Raw genomic sequence first — 25,438 nt, forward strand, 5'->3', positions numbered from 1 at the left:
ATATTTGCAGAAAATCGAATTTAGACAAGGAGCGGCCAATTTCCTATATCGGGTGTGAGTTTACCACCGGTTCAATAGCTCCGTATAATATAAGTATATACAAGAGAAAGTTGGTAAAGTGGGTAAAATTTAAATGGGAAAATTCCTTAAAGGACTAAATTTTATTTGCTAATAAAATACACGAACTAATTTTCGTTGCCTACTAAATACACGAACTTTTGTAATCCGCAGATTTTACATATCATTTTAGACGCCGTTAACTATATTTAACGAAAGTGATGACGGTGTTAGTGTTTAACTAACACGTGTTTAAATTGTGAAAATAAAATTTCTTAAAAATACACAAACTATTTTTATTTGCTAATAAAATACACGAGCTATTTTGGATCTCTGTTTAATACACAAACTAGTTTTTGTTTTCTATTAAATACACAAACTTTTAAAAAAATTCAGATTTTACGCATCAATTTAGACGATGTCAACTATGTTTAGTAAAATTGAAGATATTGTTAGTGTTTAATTGAGCATGTGGTTAAACTGTAAAGAAAAAAATTCTTTAAAAATTTTCCGATAGATTATATTGTTAGTTTTCTTCTCCATTACGCTTCAATAGTGTAAATTTTTTTTGATGAAATTTTAAATTTTTTGATCATAGTAGAAAAAATATATGTAAAACCTAATTCATAACACTAAACTTATTTATCATAGTGTAAATTAACCTTGAATCATTATCACTACTATCAAAGCGAAAAACACGAATTAGAAATGCATAACACTAAAATAATTCCAAAATCATAAACTCGTTTAAAATTACGTTGTTTTCTTCGTCATTTTTCACGACATAGAAATCGACTCCACTTCGAATCGATATAAAGGGAAATCAAAGTAAAGAAGAAGAAAATGAACATAGTTTGGAGAATAAAAGAGGTTGAAACAAATTAGAGTGCCAAACTCGAATTGAAACTAACTCAAATTAATTTCAATTGGCTGAGGGTGAGCGTGCTTTTCACAATTAAACCACTTGTTTAATTAAAACATTGTCTTCACTTCTGTTAAACATAGTTGACATCGTCTAAATCGATGCGTAAAATCAGCAAATTTTAAAAGTTTGTGTATTTAATGGAAAACAAAATTTAGTTTGTGTATTAAACAGGGATCCAAAAATAATTCGTGTATTTTATTAGCAAATGAAAAATATTTTGTGTATTTTAAAGAAATTTTATTTTCAAAATTTAAATACGTGTTAATTAAACACTAACGTTGTCGTCACTTCCGTTAAATATAGTTACCGCCATCTAAAACGATGTGTAAAATCTGTGAATTTCAAAAGTTTGTGTATTTTATTAGGCAACAAAAATTAGTTCGTGTATTAAACGGAGATTTAAAATAGTTTGTGTATTTTATTAGCAAATTAAAATTAATCTGTGTATTTTTTAGGAATTTTCCCAATTTAAAATTCTAATTGCTACTTGGCTAATTCTAAGTTTTTATTTATTAAATGGATAAATCTGTTTTTTTTTTACAAGATGAAAGCTTTTTTTACGGGTTTTGACAAATCGATTATAATTAAAAGGAAATTATTTCAGTAAATCGATTATAATTTCCAAGGTTTTCTTTACAATTAAAAAAAAAATCACTTCAGTAAACGGTAACTTACCCACATACTTGCCAACAAATTACCTAATAATCTTCGACAACTATGGTGCTCAACATGACTAAATATACTGAATCTTTGATTTCGTTCCATAAAACCATTGTGTTTCCATTTTGTTTCTTCTGCTCCAAATCGTTTTTCCTAAATTGATTTTGCGGAGCACCCATCCTCCCAAACTACAACAAAAATTACCGAATAAAAGACGAAAGTGTCGAGTATGGTTTCCCAATTCCGAAGCCAAGCGGCAATGAATCGGACAACCTGGAGTTAAGCTCATCCGTTAAAATCATCGGTATCGTTTTCGAAATATTTTGGAATTTACAAGCAATTTTTCTCCGAGAATCTCGCTTTTTAGTTGGTTTCTCTTTGATTTACAATGTTTTCATTGCAATTATTAAGTTGGTTTTTGTTGCAATAACTGTTTCGCGGTTATATTCCTAAACCTTTTTTCCATATTACGAACCGTTGTTAAATATTATGTATAAAATCTGTCCTTTGATATAGAGACAAAGATTCTATGCTCGCGTTTGAAGAAAATTCTGCTTAAGTTGTATCGGAAACCCAATCCGCCAGAACACTTATCTCAGATAATACTCTACTAGCTCAGGAAGCTTTCCATGCACTTCGTACAAACCCCATGTGTAAAGCAAAGTTTGTAGCTATCAAGACGGACGTGAGTAAAGCTTACGACCGAGTCGAATGGAACTTTCTTGAAGCTCTTCTCCTTAAAATGGGCTTTGATGAAAAATGGGTCTCTTGGATTCACTGGTGCATTTCCTCGGTATCTTATCAGGTTCTTATAAACGGAGAACCAAAGGGAACGTCTCTCCGACTCGAGGCCTGCAACAAGGCGATCCATTATCCCCCTCTCTCTTCATTTTGATGACAGAAGCACTTATCTCGCAACTAAAAGGAGCAGAGGATGAGGGACGAATCACAGGGCTGAAGATCGCAAGAGCCAGCCCAGCAGTGTCCCATCTTTTATTTGCAGATGATAGTCTTTTCTTCTGCAAAGCGGATGTCCAGCAATGTGATGGGTTAATGAGGATCATAAAACTGTACGGGAGGGCGTCGGGACAGCAGCTTAATCTAAATAAATCCTCAATTTCTTTTGGGAATAGAGTCGACCAAGAAATAAAAGGAGTTCTGAAGTACACACTGGGTATCCATAAAGAAGGAGGAATGGGTATGTATCTCGGCTTACCTGAAAAGATGTGTGGTTCCAAACGACAAGTATTTGCCTTTATTATAGATCGTCTAAATGACAGGATAAATTCTTGGTCTGCAAAATTCTTATCTAAGGGAGGTAAAGAAGTTCTTTTAAAATATGTCGCCCAAGCACTCCCTACGTATGCCATGCCATGTTTCTTGTTGCCCAAAGAGATTATTCTAAAGCTACAAGGAGTAATTGCGAAGTTCTGGTGGAGTACAAAAGCAAATAATCAGGAACTACACTGGATTGGATGGGAAAAAGCACTCCTCTTGAGAAAAGAGGATTAGGATTCAGAGATCTTCATGACTTTAACATTGCCTTACTAGCCAAACAAATGTGGCGATTACTTCACCATCTGAATTTCCTTCTAGCTCGGGTCCTAAAAGGCAGATATTATCGTCATATAAGCCCTATGGAAGTCAAAACATCGAACTCTCCATCTTACGGATGGAAGAGTATGTTGGCAGCACATGATCTCCTGCGGGAAGGACTGCGAAAAACCATAGGCACAGGAGCTAGTACTCGCGTATGGCTAGACCCATGGATACCGACAGTACCGGCACGAGCAGCCAATGATGTTGGTATACATCGGGACCAGAATCTTTTTGTTAATCAGCTTATAGACCAGAATACGAAACAGTGGAAAACTGATGAGCTACATTCTCTGTTTGATCCAGAAGATATATCGTTAATACGGAGCATAAGACCTAGTCAGATTGATAAAGAAGATGGCTATTGTTAGATTTATACGAAATCGGGGCTCTATACAGTTAAGTCCAGTTATAAGTTAGCATCCCAGTTAAAAGAGGAGAAACGAGAAGACAATCAAGTAGCGGAGCCGAGTGTCAACCCGTTAAAAGTGCTGATATGGAAGTTGAAAATGACACGGAAGATCAAGCACTTCCTTTGGCAAGCAGTCTCCGAATGCATTGCCACTTGCAGCCGGCTTGTGGACAGACACTGCGGGATAGATCGCACATGCCCCAAATGCGGCGAATGAGATGAAACCGTCAACCATCTCTTATTATTATGCCCACCGGCCTTGCAGACCTGGGCTCTATCGGACATACCGACATCTCCGGGTGTTTTCCCAAGTGAATCTCTATACGAGAACTTCGACTACCTCTTCCTCCGAGCAAAGAAAAGAGGAGCGCCAGAGAATATAATGAAGCGATTTCCATGGATCTTCTGGTTCATTTGGAAAGCTAGAAATGAGAAAGTTTTTAGTGGCAAAGTTATTGTACCCCCGGAGACCGTTCAACATGCAACTCGGGAAGAAGACGAATGGAGGGTTTCTCAACACATTTCAGAACATACCCAACCTCAAGAAGCCACCATACATGAACACATTGACGATGAGAATAATTCACACTTTCCAAGATGCCAAGTGGATGCATCTTGGGTGAAAAACTCAGATTTTATTGGTGGTGGTTGTGTTTTTGATATAAAACCAGGGATAACTACGTATGGTTCGTTCAGAATAGAACAGGTTCTATCCCCTTTGCATGCCGAGTTTAATATCTTGCTGTGTGCAATGAAAACTGCTCTGCAGTTGAGATTTTCAACAATGTCCTTTGAATCGGACTGTCTATAAACGAAGAAGAAGATTGGCCCATTTTGGCTTCAGAATGGAATGACTTCGATCACACACGTGCTATGTTTTCTGATTTTTCTATTTCTTTCATTGCAAGAAAGCACAATGTAAGGGCCGATATCCTTGCTAAAGGAGCTTATTCCCAATTGTCTTTATTTTCCCATGTAAACTCTATAATTCCGAGCTGGCTAGCTTCAAAGGCTTACCTCTTTACTCTGAATTAATAAAATATGGAGTTTGTCGTAAAAAAAAAATATAGCGAAAATTGCCAAAACAGAACAAAAACAACAACATAGTTGTCCCTATGGTATAAAACCATCACTAAGTTGTCCCTCTAGTATTATATTTTTCATAATTCCAAAACTAACATTTCCTTAATCAAATTAAACATAAATTAAAACCATTTTTAAAAAGTTTAATGGAAAAAGATAAAAAAAATAAGGTAATCCCATAATGTTTTAGAAAAGAAAAAAATGTAAAAACAATCTAAAAAAAAAAACACACGACACATATCAAAAATATCTCGTAACCTAATTGCATTTGGTTTCTAAAATCTTCCAAAACTATTCTTTTAAAATCCTTTAAGGTAGAACTTGATTCCAATAACAGTAGTCTATACCCCCTTTACCATCAGCCAAAAAAACCCATCATGTGCTTATATTAAATTCTCAAACACCACATATTATATAGATATGCATCATAGAACATGAGTTTTTGAAAATCACAAGACAAACTATGGAGAAATCATAGATTAATGAAGAAGAAAAGCCAAAATTGTTTTTTTCTGATATTTTAACAAAGAAAATCAACCAGGACACGTTTTAGGAAATTAGAATATTCTTAGAACATTTTCTTAACTGAAACTTTCTTAATTTTTGGAAAAACTGGTTTTTTATCCGTAGAAGGCACCTTCTACACTGTGTAGAACCATGACAAAAATTCTGAATACAATTTCTACTTTTTGTAGGCGTTCGTGTTAAGTTTAGATTTCGCATACCTAGAATTTTAGAATACTTCATAAAAGTAGAAACTGCATTCAAAAGAAAAGTAGCGATCTCTACGATTAGTAGAATTCGTATTCTTCATATTTAGAATTTTAATCATTTTTAGATTGTTTCTTCTAAAAAAGTAGAAGGACTTGTTTATTCTGGAATTCGTTTTCTAATAACTCATTTTCCGTAGAAGACGAATTCTACTTTTAGTGGAACATAATTTTAAAATTTTATTTATCAAGTTTTTTAACCAAAAAAAAAATATGTGTTTGTGTATATAGGTGTTTTATTAATTGTTTATATTTTTAATATTTTTTGATTCATTAAACTATTTATTTTATTAAATTTCAGAAATGGAAATGATAAAAAAGAGAATAAATGGACAAATATGATTTTATACCATAGGGACATGTTGTTGTTTTGTTCCGTTTTGACAATTTTCCCTTTGATATATTAAAAACATATTCGTCAAGTGCATCTCGACATATGTATGTTACATTTTCCAAATTGCAGTTTGGGAAACAGAATTCGAAGAAGAAACTTCCTCTGCATCTGTTGAGAAGATGAAGGAACTGTCGCCTCTTCATCAGCGTTTTCGAAAAGATTGTTTGCAGGTAACTGCTACCCAACCGGTCCTCGCCTGGACATATATTTGAAAGCTACTATGATTGGTTCTATTGTAACTTCATTCCAAGGTACGCCGAAATTGTAGTTTGGTTGTTTGTATCAGATGCACGACGTTCCAACTCCGTAAAATTTGTACATTTTTTTGCTTAGTCGCCAACTATCCCACTCTGAAAGTATGAATTATGGTTCTTATCTGCAAATAACCCTCTACTGTTTTCACTTCGTGAATTTTTGAGACATCACATATGCTTAATTGTGAACCTTTTATTAACAAATGCGGTGAGTTTGAGTCATCTTCAATTGTCTACGGAAAGCCAAGAATTCTCTTAAAAGTATTTCGACGACTAAATTCATTTGTAATGAACTAAGATTGGTTTTGATCCCTAGGAGTGCGATGTTAAATTATCTGGTGGCAAACGGGGATCGCAGTACCGTATTAGGGTTATCCCTCGAGTGCCATTAGCCCAGGGCCCGTAGGTTAACACCGAGCCATTGGTTAACCGAGTTCAGTTATAACATAATTCATTCGCCAAGTTCCGATCTCAATAAAGAGACTTCTCCTAAACTTTCAATTTATCAAGTACACCGATTTTAAATTTAACAAAAAGATGAAGTTGCTTGAGACAATCTGAGGACCTCGTTCGAGAAGGTTCCTTGGAGACCTGCAGCAAGTTGATGCAATGGTCGGGACATAATGTTGCAAAGCAGTGTTGAGTTAGCAATCTCTTTTTCTTTTCTTTTATCTCTGGAGAGTATATTCTGTTTACCAGTAGCATCCGCAGAATTTAGCGATCAGTAGGAATGTTTGATAAAAATTATTATTTTGGATTGTTCAGAATTAGCTAAGTGTTTTCAAGGCATACGACAAAGAAGTAGCTCAAACTAACCTCCTAGTAAAAATACTCATCATCAGAGACTTGACTCGTCACTAGGGGCCAACCTACCCTCGGCTCCTCGAAAACTGATGAACACTTATTGATGTTCAGGAGATGTTTTTTGGTAGGTTGCCCCCATGGTCGGACGTCTTCTTCAATGCTCGGTGACCACGCGATTTCTAAAGATTGGTCAATTTCCCACATAATAGAATTATAGTAGAGAGACATAAACAATAACACATTTTGAATGAGTTAACACCAAATACCAATGTACTTTCGTCCAAATGTCACAAGTCTACAACAAAAACATAAACCCCTTAACCTCGTCAGGTTGGTTCGGTAAGTGTTCCAGGTAGCTTCTGATGTCTTCAAAGTTCAATTCCCTAGTCCAACTAACCGATTCACTGCCACAATGCAAAACTGAAAGCCTTCTTTTGTCCCTAAGATCTTCCCTCTTCTTTTTATTGCTGCGAAAAAAAAAATCAAAACTTATGTGCACTAACAAAGCTCTGCACAAGTTTTTGTCCTCAGCTTTTCTCTCAATATAACACGATTGAAGTTCAAATTTTCAAGAATAGAGCATGCTTGAAGCTATCCGATCTTGTTCAAAACGTTGATAGGCTCTTCTAGTTCTCAGAAACAAGACAACACTTGAAGCTAGCCCAATCACCGACAAGCATCCCCACCACACAAACGTTAGGAAATAACAGTCTCGCCCCATACATATAACCGACCCGGTCTTTGACCCAGCGGTGCTATGGGATTCATAGACCAAAGCAGCTAAGAAACCGTAGACCAAGGATCCTATCGGTATGTTTGTGATGAGGATGTTGTGGTTAACCCCGACGCTGTTTGGTCCAAAGAGCTCAGACGTTATGGAAACAGCTGCTGCGAAAATGAAACCCGAGCTTAGACCGATTAGAGCTGTTCCTGCTTGTAACGCTGACAAACTCCCTGATGATGCCAGCAAGAAAAGAGCAACTGTGGTTGGGAAAAGAGCGACGGCTAGCCACCCGGTTCTAGCGAAATAAAACTTCCTGCACAATTCAATAAGATCATAAATCTTCTCAAGATGCTAGAAACAGAGGAGTGCAAAAAGGGACTTACGCTCTGATATAGTCAGGTGTTGCTGAAAGCAACCGACCAAAGAATGAGAAAGACGAATAAAGCGTGACAAGAGTTGTTGTCTCAGAGCTTTGTCCTAAAGATTGTGCAATCTGTCCAAGGTTGTTGCTATAGACAAGTCCAATCGTGCCACCGCAAAAATAAGCTATATAGTAAAGCCAGAAGTCTGATCTGCACAATAGCATAAACAGAGGATGTTCTTCTCCAAGCATTCCAAGTTGGTTTCTTGTAATGAGCTTACTGCAACAAGATCTGCTGTTGTTATCTTCAATGAAACTCTTCTGAACAGGAGTAATGGCTGTTCGCAGTACTATATCATCGTTCAGCAACTGATAGCCGTCGAAGCTAGCTTCACGTGTGACCATTCCTTTATGTATCTCAAGCTCATCGACATCAACGAGAATGAAACCGGAACCTTCTAAACGGAAACTGGAGTGGACTTTGTGCAGATACCAGTTACGAGCGTAGACTAAACCGGGAAGGCATAAAGGGAGAATCAAGAGAAGAATCGATCCACCAAAGAGGAGACGAGCTGAGGTTACACCAGAAGTCTTTGAACCAAAGAGAAGCAGATAAACCCCGTTCAAAACCGCTAATATGTTGAGCAAGAGAAACATGAAAGAGTCTCTACGAACTCCGTCTGGTGGGAGAGGCTCAAGAGGCGGTTGGCGAATAATAGGGATGAGAGCAGCGAAGGAGACGATGAGAGGAATAAGGGCGTTTAAGAGAAGGTATAGCTGTGTGGAGATAGGGTTGATTGCGTTGTAAGCAAGAGTGTATAAGGCAGCACTAACGCCATTGAAGCTGACTGTGAGAGAAAGCGCAAGTGATCTGTTGGCAGGGAAGTTTCTGATGCAGAGCACAAAGCAGACTGTGTTAAACCAGCAGATACTTAGTCCGGCTAGTAAACAACATAGAAACACCTGCCACAACGTTACAGAAACCATATTTAGCTATAAGGAGTTTCTGAGACCATGTCACAAAGTATGCTGAAGGCAATAAAGATGCCGAACTACTTGTGGGGTGAAGCTATACTACATTCAACTTACCTCATCAACAGAGTTCCTACAAAAGCCTTGAAGAATCAGACACCATACGAGTGCCTCACATCGAAGAAACCAAATATCAAGCACTTGAGGATATTCGGTTGTGTAGCTCATGCGAAAATCACTGGACCTTATTTGAAGAAGTTGAATGAGAGATCAAAGAGTATGGTCAATCTTGGAACCGAGCCGGGCTCCAAAGCCTATAGACTCTATGATCCAGACATAGGGAAGGTGATGGTGAGTAGATATGTGATTTTCGATGAGAAGAAAGCTTGGGACTGGGCGTCTACAACAAACCAAGCTGATTGTGAACCGAGCATGCTTAAGCTTCCACATATGGTGATATAGAAGAAGGTAATGATTAAGATGATGATCATGGAAATGAAGCTATAAACCAAGATGAGGAAGAAGAAGAAGATGCGGATCACAATGCAAACCAAAACGGTGGAGGTCAACCGCTGGTGACCAGACAAGGCCGAACCATAACAAAACCAAGATATCTCGATGATTATGTGTTACTTGCAGATCAAGAAAGTGCAATGATGTTGCTCACAGTGGATGGCGAGCCAGAGAACTATTTTGAAGCTGAACACGTACGAGTTGTAGTCTATCACAAGAAACAAGACATGGGAGCTTGTAGATAGACCGACTGGAGTGAAACATATAGGGTTGAAGTGGATCTACAAGATAAAGAGAAAGGCGGATGGTACAGTGAGCAAGTATAAGGCGAGACTTGTGGCAAAAGGCTATGTACAAAAAGAAGGAATAGATTTCGATGAAGTGTTTGCACCAGTGGCGCGACTCAAAACTATTCGGCTCTTAAAAGCCCTCACAGGAACAAACGGTTGGGAGATACATCACATAGATGTGAAGACCGCCTTCTTGAATGGAGATCTAAAGGAGTTAGTGTATGTAACTCAACCCAAAGGTTTCGAAAAGAAAGGAGAAGAGGATCGAGTTTATGTTTTACACAAGGCTTTGTATGGGTTACGCCAGGCACCCAAGGCATGGAATGTGAAACTCGATCATGTTTTCAAGGAGATGAGATTTGAGAAGTGCACGAAGGAACCATCAGTGTACCGCAAGACTGAAGGAGGAGACGTCTTGATCATAGCCATCCACGTTGATGATATATTTGTGACAGGAACTTCGCTTAAGTTGATTAGGCAATTCAAGGAGGAGATGCCTAAGAAGGTCGAGATGTTAGATCTAGGTAAGCTAACGTACTACCTTGGCATAGAGGTGATTCAAGGAGCAGGCGGAATCAGAATAAAGCAAGAGAGGTATGGTCAAGGAATCCTGTGTGACACAAAGATGGAAGCGTGTAACGCAACTCAAATTCCAATGAAGGCGAATTTGAAGATCTCAAAAGCTGAAGATGAACGAGAGATAGATGCTACCGAGTTCAGAAGAATCATAGGATGTTTGAGGTATCTGCTTCACACAAGACCTGGCCTGAGTTATGCAGTAGGTGTTCTTAGCAGATACATGCACAATTCGAGAGACTCTCACGGACAAGCCATCAAGCACATATTGCGGTATGTGAAAGGAACAACAAACTATAGTCTGTTCTTCAAAAGAGATGGGTCAAGGAGTGTCATTGGTTATAGTGACAGCAGTCACAACATTGATCTCGATGACGGGAGGAGCACGTCAGGACATGCATTCTACTACGGCTCATCACTAATCACTTGGACGTCGCAGAAGCAGCAGACGGTTGCATTGTCATCATGTGAAGCAGAGTTCATGGCAACAACAGAAGCAAAGCAAGTTATATGGATCAAGGAGTTGTTGAGTGAGATACTAAGCAAAGAAGGCGAGAGAGTCAAGCTTAGGATCGACAACAAATCAGCTATTGCTCTAACCAAGAATCCAGTTTTCCATGGAAGGAGTAAGCATGTACTCAAGAAGTATCACTTCATTCGTGAGTGTGTGGAGAATGGACAGATCGAAGTGGATTAGTGGAGCATGTGTCGGGTGTTGAGCAGAAGGCCGACATCTTTACCAAGCCATTAGCAAGTATTATGTTCAAGCAAATGAGGAGCTTAATCGAAGTTCAAGAAATTGATCTCCCTAATTCAAGTTGGAATTAAGGGGGTGAATGTTGGATAATTCAAATCTTGTGGAAACTTATAGTATTAGATTTTAAATATATTAAGATAAACACAATAAGGAAACCTAGAAATAGGCACTACAAGAAAAATGGGTTTTATTAGCGGACGAAAAACGCTATCTAACGATATGATAGCGGTTTTAGAAGCGTTGTATCATCGCCTGTCATAATAGGTTAAGTACATTAGATAGCAGTTTTTTTGCATTGCTATCATATTGTGATAAACTATAGCGTTTTATTGCAAGCAATTAAATATTTTTTATAACTTTTTTTTATTGTTATTATTTACCTTACTAAAAATTAAAAAAAATTAAAAAAAATACTTTAAAAGATATTTATAAATCGAAATTGGTTACAAAGTTAAAGACCGGTACACCAAATAAACCAAACTTAACCAAAATTTTTTTAACAAAATAAAATCTAAACCTAAAACAAAAACCTAGTCTACGCCTCCATGAACCGTCTCCCCCATATCGCCGTATACATCTCGTCGCCGTGTCAATCCCGTCGTCCTCCTCCTCCTCTATTCGTCGTCGCCGTCCTCCTCCATTGCTGTGTCGACCAAGCTCTCGCGTCTCGGTCTTCTCTCCTTCTCCTCCACCACCACCGCTAGCTTTCTCTGCCATCTCCATAGAACTACTTCTTCAGATCCGGTGTGTCAACGGAGCCCTCACGTCTCCGCCTATCTTCTTCTTCTTGCTGGGTTCCACCTCCACCACCCCCGGTAGCTTCTTCTGCCATCTCCACACCACGGCTTCTTCAGATCTCGGGCTCCGTCGCAAGATGTTGTTGATTTCGCCGCCTTCCTTTCCCTACAAAAGAATCAAACACAAAAATACAATTAGAAAATGATAATTTTTAGAAAGAGAAAATGAAAGATCTACAAATCTGAAAAAGAAAAAGAACAGATCTGAACCGTCAGATTTAATCTCATCCAAAGGATGAAGAGGTGATCCGTGTGCTTAAAGTTCTGGCCAATAAGAACTCTTCATTGTTCTTGCACACTAAAAAGGAAGTCTTCATTGTTTTTGTACGATAACTCTTATTGTTTTTGGTTATTTATACATGTATTTTGAAATTTTACATTTTAAAACATATGAATTATATTTAAATGATTATGTTTCAAGTTTATAAGTTTTAAATAATGCTTACGTGCTTGTAGTTATGATTAAATTTATATAATTAAAATTTCAAAATTGCATCTTAGTATTTATGTTTATGAGTTTGGAGTATGGAGTTTATGATTTATATGTAAGATTTTGTGTTATGAGTTTAAAAATATTAGATTTAAAGAGTACACTTAATATTTGTGGTTAAAGTTTAAATTTAGATTTGAAGTTTGTATATTAGTGGATGTATGGTTTATGTTGAAGTTAGGGTTTAGGGTATAGAGTTTGATAGGAGATTTAAGGTATGTATTTTGAAAGTTACATATTAAGATTTAAAAAAAATTGAGTTTAGGTTTAAGATTTGAAGTTATAATATGAGAATATCAGAGTTTTAAGTTTGTGTTAGAGTTTAGGGTTTGAAAACTTGTTTAGGGTTTAGGGATTCAAAAAGCCAAATATAGCGTTTTATTATAATTTGCTATTAAATATACGCTATCATAGCGTTTCTAAATAAACTACTTTATCATAGCGTTTTCAAATATACAAATGCTATCTAAAATTAAGCGGTATGTCAACAATAGCAGAAAAGTAAAAAACGCTATCATGTACTGCTATCTTTTTTTTTTTTGACAGCAAACATTTACAGACTCATGTAAACTCTGTAAACCAAGGTGGTAAAACTACATTCATGTGCACGACGAAAGACAGTTGTTGCCGAGCACTATGTGCCAAGCTATCCGCCCTTTTGTTCTCCGTCCTAGGAACATGAACAATTTCTGAGTTGACAAAACTTTGTCGCAAAGTCTTGATATCTTCCAGGTAGCTTTCAAATGCTGGTCATTCCTCTGGTTCCGAAACCATCTTCACTAGTTGAGAACAATCCGTTGCAAACGTAACCTGAAACTGCCTTAAACCTTTTCATCATGTACTGCTATCAAACTCTTTTTTCTTGCAGTGAAGAAAATGAAGTTTCTATTTAGGTTAGGTTTGTGTTTTCATATAAATATAGGTGTTCCATATGATCTAAGAGTGAAACATTGAGAGCTTTAGTTTTGATTAGTTTTTAAAGATAATAAGAAAGATTGTTATTATAATTCTTTGTTTCCTAAGAGATTTGACACGTCGTTTGATCTTCAAGAGCTCATCTAAGCACCATATAGATTCCGTGTATCTCTTGGAGAATATGACCAAAGCTATGGTCGACTCCTCGATCCTAGCAAAGAGATTGATGAGATCCTCACCTTTCCTCTCGAGACTGTCTATGAAAACGTTGATCCCATGTCTCTGGAGAGCTTCCACAAGAAGGAAACCGAAACGCAGATCCAATCCCCGGAAATTGACGAACACCTGATGTTGCAGCGGTGGGCCCAGATGGTGGCTGTGAACTTCCATTGTAGAGAGGCTTTGGTCATTTTGTTGAGGCTGCCCTAAGCACATGTGCTAAACAAAATCGAAAGATGGGTACAAATGAGTCCCAAGCAGTATACTTTTATGGGTAGTTTAATGTCATAATTTGAGTGATGAAGTTCTAGGATATATATTATAACAATACTTGGGTTTACCCTTACGGTGAATGGTTAAATCCACCTCACATTTTATAACCAACTAAATTGCCACGTAGGATTAGTTAAAAAAAGTAATAAAATTAAAAAAAAAACCTGAAAAAACTCAAAATTCTAAAAATCTAAAATCTAATCCCTAAACCTCAAATCCTAAACTGTAAACCCAAAACTCTAAACCCTAATTTCTAAACCTAAAACCCAAAACTCTAGACCATAAACTCTAAATCCTAAACTCTAAACCCAAAATTCTAAACATTAAACCCAAAACTCTAAACCATAAACCCTAAACCATCAATCATAAACCCTAAACTCTAAACCTTAAATCCTAAACCCTAGAACCAAAACTCTAAACCATAAACCCGAACCCTGATCAAGTAATGGGTTTAGGGTTTAATTTAGGGTTGTGTTTTGGGTTTAGGGTTCATGATTTAGGATTTAGGGTTAGAGTTTTGGGTTTAAAGTTTACGATTTTGGGTTTAGAGTTTAGGATTTAAGGTTTAGGGTTTGTGGTTTAGATTTTTGATTTTAATAGTTTCGGGTTTTGCAGAGGGTTTTAACATCGGTGTTGTTTTTCTGAGTCATTTATTTTTTAATTTTATTACATTTTTTTAATTAATCATACATGACACATTGGTTGGTTATAAATGGTGAGGTGAATTTAACTATTTATCATTGAGGGTGAACCTAAGTATGTTTTGTATATTTTCATAGTGATTTTTAGGCATGGGCATTCGGGTATCCGTTGACATTCGGGTCGGGTTTTTCGAGGTTTTGGATTTTCGGGTTTACGCTTCTAGGTCCCATACTAAAATTTTATTAGTACGGGTCGGGTTCGGATAATAACACTTCGGGTTCGGTTCAAAATTGTATTGCATTATAAAACCCATAAAGTAATCATATATCGTACGGATTCAGATTATATCGGTTCGGTTCGGATATAACCAAAGTAAAAAACAAAATTTTTGAAGTAAAACATAAAGAAAAACATCTAAATTGAATAAAAATTAGTCTATCACATATTAAATTGATAAAATAACAATAAAATGTTAAATCAAGCATGAAAACAACCATCATTTGTAAACAATATGTATTGCCTTATAGAGAGTAATTTTTTTATTTCAATGAAAAATTATAAAATACTTATTTATAACTAATTGTGTACTTAAAGCATTTATTAGAATTTTAATATTTATTATTATATATAATATTACCACAAATATTGAATTTAACAATTGGAATACTTATTTATATTGACTATTAATTTCGATTTTTCGGGTTATCCGTTCGGGTTCGGTTAATAACACTTCGGGTTCGGATATTTTTTGTACCACCCTACAAGATCCGTTCGGGTATTTTTATGTTTTGGGTTAGATAACGGATTGAATTTTTCGGTTCAGATTCGGTTCGGATTTCGGGTTCCGGGTTTTATGCCTACGCCTGGTGGTTTTGCCTCTTGCATTAAATGTCTCGCACATAACTGTTATCTTTTTACGAAATTTAGGCTCGAGGATAGAGAGTCCTTTGCATTCAATGTCAGCTCACCCATAACGTATTTGTAACACCCGGTTTATCAAAACCGGTTTGGTTTGGTTTAAGTACAATAATAATTATAACTAAAACCCTCCTTACATTTTGGTCCGTGCAATATATATATCATCGTAAGCATCTCCCTTTCTCCTATTTGACCTAGCCGTAATCACCATTTCAGCCGTATTCCCTCGTGCCATCTTGCGTTACACCGAAGCCACTCTTGTCGTCCACTGTCAGAGCCACCGTCTGTCATCAGAGAGGGAGTCTTTCTCATCGGAGCCACCATTGGTGCTTCTATTGGATCATGGTTGACCGGAGAGGTCATGACGTGTTGGAGATCACCAAACTTTACCACCAGCTACCCATGGCTGTAGCTCTCTTATGGATTCAATCGTGAGAGAAGTGGAGATGAGGCAACCCGAGCCATGACGTTTGTCATCTCCAGCCACCACCGGCTCCGATCTATACTGTCGTTAGCCGTGAGTCATTACAGAAACAAGGCATGTCACCGGAGGGTCGTGCGTGATCACCGGAGATCGTACCAGCCGTCGTCCTCAATCGTGATCCAAGCCGTATTACCTAAGCGTTGCCTTCTCTATTACTTGTGATACAAGTTACATGTGTATCATAAACCTTCAACGTGTTCTTACATGTGTATAGTTGAATCTTGTGCCAACCTAGACTTGGAGTTGCTCGTACATCACTTAAAATGATGGCGTATGAAGATAATATTGGAGCACATTTCATTTAACACCGTTATTAATACGAAGACACCTTTTTGAGTGTTGTTAGTGGAGACATATCCGCTCCAGAGCAATTAATCTGTCTCCGAACTTGGCTAAGGTGAGGGTCTATTCCGCAAATCCCGTACCAGTGTAGAATTTTCCCTATATTAGTTTAGATTTCGAATCATGATCTGTCTGTTTGAATTAAGTCTGTTTGAATTGAGTCTGTTTGAGTCTTGATTTTTAGTTAGTTATTCATTGTAAACTGGAACAAAAGGTCTAGGGATTCAACTGTTGATTGGATTGTGTGATGTTAAGAAATGCTCTATATATCATATATATGAATACATAGTACGAGTAGGGATTATGTGCGAGGGCGGGGGTTCAGAGATATCTGGACTAGCGACGCAGCTTTGGTGGGCAGGGGGCTTAGAGACGTCTGGGCTAGCGACGCAAATTGTGTGGGGCGTGGGTGCAGAGACGTTCGCAGTCGACGCAGCTTTGGAGGACGGGGGTACAAAGATAGACTATACTAGCAACGCAGCGTATGTATATATATCCGTATGAGGAGATGAGGGGTGTATGTACTAGCTATATGCTACCATCGCATTGTTTGTGATGTGTTTGTGTGATGCTTTAGCCGTCTTGTTTGTTCATGTTAGAGCTAAAGTTCCATAGTGGGAATTTTATTTCTTTCTTTTTCAGACTTGCGGTTTTAATGCTTTTATCGATATTTTTCGGAATTTTGTTAAGTTATTTGGATTTATGGCTATTTATTGGATTTATGGAGTTTGGAGACGATTTATGAAGATTAATAAATGAGGATTTCAGGATTATTATTTTTACTATTTATTTTGAAAAATATGGATGTGACAATTTGGTATCAGAGGTTACATCCCGACTCTGACCCGGGATGGCGATTTTTGGGGACTCGGTTTTAATCAATTTTAGACAATTTTCAAAATATTTCAGGGATTTGGGAATTTTTAAGATAAAAATTAATAGCACCTTTCCGTTCAGTAAATTCTAACTCAATTGTCTCTTTTATCCCGATAAGTAAAATCATCGTATTCGTCCTTCGGCCAATAGGGTTCCATCCAGATGTTAACAAATGGATGATGTCACAGTTTGTCAGATTGCTCAGGTGTTTATTAGTTTCACCAGTCGTGTTCGGAGATTGTCCGTGAGTGGATATGTGACATTTATTCCACTACCTAACTTTAAGCCATCGATCCACGAGCGTTTGTTACTAGAGCTTATTTGGTATGAGAGGTGAGCCATTGGTTGGCATGTGTTATTCTTGTGTATGAGTATATTGACTATATTGGAGGTATATTCATTTTGTAAACTTGTGGGGATCGCTTTTGGATTGGGGTGCGGTATCTTGTGTTGTGTTTATATTGGAGTTACACTTGATTTGGTGTGCCAGATTTTGGATGTGTTGATCGTTTCAGAGTGTGTTTAAGTTATGAAGATCCAGACAGCTGCACAGAGATGCTGGAAGCTATTTGTATCCATCGAGATGTGCCAGTTCTGCTCGGAGTTGACGAGTTCATTGGGGATCTAGCAATTAGAGTATAACTAGTACGATGTCATTCTTGGGATGGATTGGTTGAATAGCGTTGATTTGTCAGAGGGCAAGAGTGCATATTCTTGGAGCATTGGGGATATTATTTAGCCTCCATGATGAATGTTGAGGAGTTATTGGAGAAAGGAGCAAAGGGATTTTTTTTTTTGGCAACCATTGATGGTTAAGGATGATGGACATCATGTGTTGCATGATATTCCACTTGTTGGAGAGTATGAGGATGTATTTGAGGCTTTAAAATGGCTATCTCTAGCCAGAGGACACGCTCCTATGTTGAGTTGGAACCGAGGACATTATCGGCTTACGAGCTCCATACAGTCTAGCCCCAGCAGATATGGCTGAGTTGAAAAATCAGTTGGAGGAACTATTGGATAAAGTTTTCATCAGATCGAGTACTTTCACCATGGAGAGCATGTACGGAGGATTGATTTTACTATGGACATTATGAGTTTGTGGTGTAGCATTCAGAAAACTTACGAATGATGTCTTTCGTGAACACTTGAATAAGTGCATAATTAGCTTCATCGAGAATATCCTAATTTATTCTCGAAGCAGAGAGGAGCATGCGGAGCATTTATGGATTGTGCTACGTAAGCTTGGAGATCCTCAGTTGTTTGATAGCTGAGTAAGTGTAGTTTATGGCAGAGAAAAAAATGGATTTTTGGGTAACATGGTTCCAGAAGCAGGAGTCGTTGTTGATTCAGAAAAGACTATTACAATTTCAGAGTGGCTGAAACCTAAGAGGTACAAAGATCTGAAGTGTTACTATCATTGGCCAAGTGCGAAAAAGGATGTGTCTACGTTTGTATCGCAGTGGCAGACATGTCAGATGGTTAAGGCTGAGCATCAAGTACCTTGTAGTTTATTGTAGAACATGATTTTGCCAGAGTGCGAATGGGGCATGGGAACTATGAATTTTACTATTGGACGACCGACCACCTCAGGTGGGAAGAATGCTATATGGGTGATCGTGGAAAGACTCACCAAGTTAGCTCATTTCCAAGCGATCAAGAAGACGGACAGCGATGATCAGTTGACACAGATTTATCATCAGAGAGATTGTGAGGTTACATGGAGTTCTCGTCAGCATTAGATCAGGATGTAAACGTTCACATAGACATTTTAGAGAGCCTTTCGGAAGGCAATTGGGACAAAGATTCATATAAGTACAACCAATCACCGCAGACAGATGGTCAATTAGAGAGGACTATTCAGACCTTGAAAATTATGCTCAGGGCTTGTGTTTTGGATTGGGAAGGATGCTAGGGGAAGAATTTACTACTAGCGGAGTTTGCATACAATAACAGCTATCATTCGAGTATTGAGATGGCTCCGTACGAGGCGCTTTATGGTAGGCCTTATCGTACACCACTTTGTTGGACAGAAGTGTGGGAGCGGCGACACTTAGATCCAGCAATAGTTCAGGAGACAGTAGAGCAGGTAGAGATGCTCAAGATTGGCTTAAGGAAGCCCATGACCGTTAGAAGAGTTATACAGATAAGGACCAAAAGGATTTGGAGTTTCAGGTATGAAACTTAGTATAACTGAAAATGAGGACATTTCACATTTCAGAGAGGATCTAGGTTCGAAAAAAGGCTTAAGCCGATATATATGAGATTGTACCCCATTGTGGAGCGGATTGGAGTAGTGCTTATAGATTGCAGTTATCATCGGAGTTATCAGATTTTCATGATGTTTTTCATGTGTCAATATTAAAGAAGATTGTGAGGAGAGGCAGAGCTCATGTTGCAGCAGCCACCAAGAGAAAAAAAAGTATTTGTCTGCACCTTATTAGCCAGTGGAAATTTTGGACCGGCAAGTGAAAGCGGTTCAGTGGATGATAACCAAGTTGGTCAAAATTTGTTAAGAGAGACGAAAATTCAGGAGACTTGGAAAACCCATACTCTTATGAGGATTGACAATCCAGAGCTTTTCCAGGATGGTACCGGCTCAACATATGAATTCGAGTACGAATTCTTTATAAGTCGGGGAGAATTGTAACGACCTGGTTTATCAAAACCGGTTTGGTTTGGTCTAAGTACAATAATAATTATAACTAAAACCCTCCTTACATTTTGGTCAACCCGTGCAATATATATATATCATCGTACGCATCTCCCTTTCTCCTATTTGACCTAGCCGTAATCACCACTTCAGCCGTATTCCCTCGTGCCGTCTTGCTTTACACCAAAGCCACTGTTGTCGTCCACTGTCAGAGCCACCGTCTATCATCAGAGAGGTAGTCTTTCTCATAGGAGCCACCATTAGTGTTTCCATTGGATCGTGGTTGACCGGAGAGGTCATGACGTGTTGGAGATCACCAACCTTTACCACCTGCTACCCATGGCTGTAGCTCTCTTATGGATTCAATCGTGAGAGAAGTGGAGATGAGGCAACCCGAGCGATGACGTTTGTCATCTCCAGCCACCACCAGCTCCGATCTATACCGTCGTTAGCCGTGATTCATTACAGAAACAAGGCATGTCACCGGAGGGTCGTGCGTGATCACCGGAGATCGTACCAGCCGTCGTCCTCAATCGTGATCCAAGCGTATTAGCTAAGAGTTGCATTCTCTATTACTTGTGATACAAGTTACATGTATATCATAAACCTTCAACGTGTTCTTACATGTGTATAGTTGAATCTTGTGCCAACCTAGACCTGGAGTTGCTCGTACATCACTTAAAATGATGGCGTATGAAGATAATATTGTAGCACATTTCATTTAACACCATTATTAATACGAAGACACCTTTTTGAGTGTTGTTAGTGGAGACATATCCGCTCCAGAGCAATTCATGATCTGTCTCCGAACTTGGGTAAGGTGAGGGTCTATTCTGCAAATCTCTTACCAGTGTAGAATTCTCCCTATGTTAGCTTAGATTTCGAATCATGATCCGTCTGTTTGAGCCTTGATTATTAGTTAGTTATTCATTGTAAACTGGAACTAGGGGTCTAGAGGATTCAACTGTTGATTGGATTGTGTGATCTTAAGAAATTCTCTATATATCATATATATGAATACATAGTTATGAGTAGAGACTATGTGCGAGGGCGGGGTTCAGAGATGTCTAGACTAGCGACGTAGCTTTGGTGGGCGGGGGCTCAGAGACGTCTGGGCTAGCGATGCAAATTGTGTGGGGCGTGGGTGCAGAGACGTTTGCATTCGACGTAGCTTTGGTGGGCGGGGGCTCAGAGACGTCTGGGCTAGCGATGCAAATTGTGTGGGGCGTGGGTGCAGAGACGTTTGCATTCGACGTAGCTTTGGTGGGCGGGGGCTCAGAGACGTCTGGGCTAGCGATGCAAATTGTGTGGGGCGTGGGTGCAGAGACGTTTGCATTCGACGTAGCTTTGGAAGGCGGGGTACAGAGACAGATTGTACTAGCGACGCAGCGTATGTATATATATTTGTATGAGGAGATGCGGGGTGTATGAACTAGCTATATGCTATCATCGCATTGTTTGTGTTGTGTTTGTGTGATGCTTTAGCCGTATTGTTTGTTCATGTTAGAGCTAAAGTTCCATAGTGGGAGTTCTATTTACTCAAGTCAGTGGTTTGCGTGTTTAGCATCCCATACCTCACGGAGTAACTCCCCTGTTACTCACTCCTCCTTTCCTTCCTCCTTTCAGGTGATACTACTAACGAGCAATAGTGATTGGTATCGACTGGTGCTTCGGGAGTTTTATTTCTTTCTTTTTTAGACTTGCGGTTTTTATGCTTTTATCGATATTTTCGGAATTTTGTTAAGTTATTTGGATTTATGGCTATTTATTAAATTTATGGAGTTTGGAGACGAGTTATGAAAATTAATAAATGATGATTTCAAGATTATTATTTTTATTATTTATTTTGGAAAATACGGGTGTGACGGTATTACATGTTAATCTAATGGTTGGAGAACGATGGTTACTTGGTAAACCTAGCACATAATCTCGGAACCAACCCCCAGAGAAAGTAAGTGTATTATCAGAAATGGGTAGCATAAAATCCAATCTCCGCTTCAGTTATCCTTGTTGTATTCAGGGCTACTTTCAATTTTTGTTATCTTTAGATAAAGCATTTAAATTTTACAATTTATTATAACATTTTCATGTTTGATGATATTTAATATCTAAAATTGGATTGACAGGTACAAAGGGTTGTCCCAGAGTTCCCTTATAAGCATTTTAGTAGAGATGATGGAAACTAAGTTTTTGTTAATTACAAAATAACTAATTTGATGTATTATCTGTCATCAATTTAATAGGAATTGTTGGAAATATGGTATCCTCTCACACGTGTTTGCCAAAGGAAAAGAAACTTCAACGGGATGAAACCATGCAAAATTTTTTTTTTTAACGTGGCTTCAATGTTACTACTTATCTAAACTATTAAAATTGATGTACAATTAGTACTTAAACCTGATTTTTCCTAATATTTACCAATTTGTTTACATAATCATTTATACATTGGGATTCAGTATAAGTTTAGATACAGATCAATTTTTACGGTAATCGAGTTTTTGGATTTTAAAATTAAACTATGTTCGGGTATTATAAATTTTTGGGCATGGTTCGATTTGGATTCTTTTGGATCCGGGATAAATTTCTATGAAGTTAAAAGTATCTAAATGACCTATATGCTTAAATATGTCACTACAAAATTTATAAAAATGTAAAAATCAAACCCGCAAGGGCGTGCGGGTCAAGTTCTAATATTCTATTAAAACTGAAATACAAAACAATACTTACATTTTTTTATTAAGTAATTTCTTATATCTTATTCATTCTCTTTTAACTAGTTCATTTATTATCCTTTCCAAATAATTCTACATCATTTATTATAGAAGTACAAAACACAACTTACCAATTGAGATATTAAGGTGGCCTAGTGGTTCCTTGTGATTCTCACAGACGATTTCCAGAGGTCGCAAATTCGATACCTTGTCGTCGCGGTGATACTATACCTCTCCAAATAAATCCTTCGGGGTTTCCTAGATATGAGGCCTTTTGGGGTGGGTTTAATCACTATAAATTTTTTATCTACAACAGTTTAACCAGAACGAGTCAGCTATAGTGGCAAGGAGATTGCGGCTGTAACTTCCGTCACGTATGTTTAATTCGTGCTGGGAGTGACTATTTACAATGCTTGGGTTCTCGGCAAAAAGGTAAAAATACCTTTATATTACCCAAAATATCTTACCTATTTAAAGTGTTTTATTACATTTTTTTCTACTTTTCCTAACTTCATTAATTTTAATTATTATGATAATTTGACATCATTTATTTTACGTGTTAACAATAATATTCACAGGTTTGAATGAAATTGTTTCATTTGTGACAAGAATTCAAACTGGTTAACAAAAAATTGTTTAATTCATTTAAAAAATCAGTTAGACATGACATCGAGATACCCATTTGTTACAATTTTTTATGGGATCCATGTCTACCAAATACATATAATGTTTTCCGTTCAGCTTTTTTGACTTGCTCATATACAATGTTAGCGTAAGAATCCGATTTGACTCATTTCGAGAAGAAATATGTTAAGACCAACATGAACCTTTTTTGTTTTGATTTGCGTAAAGGCCCTACGATATCAATCGAACAGTGCATAAATGTATATGGTGCCGATATTTACAACAGAATCTCGTCTACCTGATGGATCCTTGGTGTGTGTCTCTCGCATTTTTCGCACTTTCATGAGAATTTCTCTCAATCTTTAACCTTGGTTGGCCAATAGTATCGTGACGATTATTTTTATTGCGAAAACTTCCAACATTATGACTTCTGCAAGATATGTTGTTGATTTCGTCCATTATCCTCTTCACCTTGTTTCCCTGGACGCACAACATGAGTGGTCTGGAGAATCTTCATTTGTAGATTTTTCTGTCCATCATGACGCACCTGATGTCTTGGGTTATGATCTTTCAGGCCGACCATTTCTCGGTTGTAAGTTCTTTGTTGGTGATGTATGCGTGAATGGCTTTGCACCATGGTTTGTTGAAACCGAATTTGGGTGGCACCAAATTTTCCTCTGAGGGAAAATCGATCTCACATCATCGTCTTAAGAGTGGATATGGTTTGCGACACAAGGAGGCTCTATGTTAGGATGCTTGATTAATTTGACGGGGATTACTATTTTGAGACCCAGATCTGAGCTGGATGCTAGAGCTGCCAAAGCGCCGGCCACGTTTTCTCTCGGGTGATTTGTATGAGGGCTAATTGGTCAAAATCTTTGACGAGACTGTGGACTATTTTTAGATATGAATCCATCCTTTCATCTCTCGCATCATATTCTCCACTGACTTGGTTTGCGACAAGCTGAAGTCACAGTAAGTATGTATGTTTTTTATCTTGAGACGGTTGGCTAGATGTAGTCCCGCAATAAGTGCCTCTTATTCTGCTTCATTATTGGAGGCCTGGAAAGTCAATCAGAATGATTGTTCCAGCACTTCTCCGGTGGGCATAGTAAGGAGAATCCCTATTCTCAAACCTTGCTTGGACGAAGATTCGTCGAAAAGGAGGATCCAGTTTGATTTTGATCCTTGTTCTGTTGCTCCCTCCTTTGGGAGTTCTACTAGAAAATCGGCGAGTACTTGCGACTTGGTGCATGTCCTTGTTCGATATTTGATGATTTATTCGATTAATTAGACCACCCATTTTTCTAGTCTTCCTCATTGGCTGGGGCTATGCGAAAATATCCGCAATGGGAAGGTGGTGAGGATTACGATTGCGTGCGACTGGAAATACATTCTCAGTTTTCGAGCCGACAAGTGCTAGCTTTTTCATTAGTGGGTATCACTTTTCTCTGTCAAGTTTTTTATGACATAAAATTGGTTTTTGCTCGCTGCGTTCTTCTTTGATGAGAACGACTCACAAACGTTGAGGATACCACGATGTAGAGGAACAAAGTTCTCCTTCGATAGGTTTCACGAGTACTGTGGGAGTTGTCAAGTAATGTTTCAGCTGTTTGAAAACTTTCTCACATTCTTCGGACCATTCGAACTTCTTATTTCCTCTGAAAGTTTCATATAAAGGAAAACATTTATCTTTGGACCTTGAGATGAAACCGTTGAGTGCCACGACGCGCCCTGTCAACCTTTGCACTTCTCGTTTCGTTTTTGGCAGAGCAATTTTAATTATTGCATCAATTTGTTTCGGGTTTGCTTCAATTCGCCGGCACATGATTAGGTAACCAAGGAGTTCTCCCAATGCCACTGTGAATCGACATTTTGCTTGTTCAATTTCATATTATGTAGGTTCAGTCTCTCGAAAAATTCTTGCAAGTGTGCGACATGTTCTTTTTCCTCAAGGGATTTCATAAGCGTATCATCGATATACACTTCCTTGATTTTCATGAGCTGTTCGGAGCACATTCGGTTCAAGAGTCGGGTGCCGACATTCTTGAGACCGAAGGGCATCACTTTGTAACATTATGTGCTGCGGTCTGTAATAAATTGTTTTTTTCACGATCGTCTAGATTCATCATGATTCGATTGTACCTGGAGAAAGTGTCCTTAAAAGATATGAGCTTGTTTCCTACCATTACTTTGACCAGTCAATCGATGTGATGCAGTGGAAAGCTTTCTTTGAGACTTGCTTTGTTGAGATCGGTAAAGTCCACGCAAACTCACAAATTTCCATTTTTATTTTTAAGCACAACGAGATTGGGAAGCCAATCCAGGTTTTGACCTATTTGATCG

At 38.0% G+C, this 25,438-nt stretch overlaps 1 protein-coding gene across 1 annotated transcript; it reads right to left on the bottom strand.

The window, feature by feature from the left end:
• Window positions 1-7,442: 7,442 nt before the first annotated feature.
• LOC106305746 (protein NUCLEAR FUSION DEFECTIVE 4-like) lies at window positions 7,443-9,027 on the bottom strand. Its single transcript, XM_013742112.1, has 2 exons — window positions 8,063-9,027; window positions 7,443-7,992 (listed from the first exon to the last, which is right to left on the bottom strand). Exons 1-2 carry the CDS (start codon window positions 9,025-9,027, stop codon window positions 7,524-7,526), a joined length of 1,434 nt encoding a protein of 477 aa, XP_013597566.1. The 3' UTR covers window positions 7,443-7,523.
• Between the last annotated feature and the right edge of the window lie 16,411 nt (window positions 9,028-25,438).

This window comes from Brassica oleracea, chromosome C7 (assembly GCF_000695525.1).
Source record: "Brassica oleracea var. oleracea cultivar TO1000 chromosome C7, BOL, whole genome shotgun sequence".
Lineage (NCBI taxonomy): Eukaryota > Viridiplantae > Streptophyta > Magnoliopsida > Brassicales > Brassicaceae > Brassica > Brassica oleracea.

Coding starts and splice junctions, on each gene's coding strand:
- LOC106305746 (XM_013742112.1), bottom strand. CDS start 9,027: ATGGTTTCTGTAACGTTGTGGCAGGTGTTTCTATGTTGTTTACTAGCC. Junction 7,993..8,062: donor ACACCTGACTATATCAGAGC/GTAAGTCCCTTT, acceptor TGAATTGTGCAG/GAAGTTTTATTTCGCTAGAA.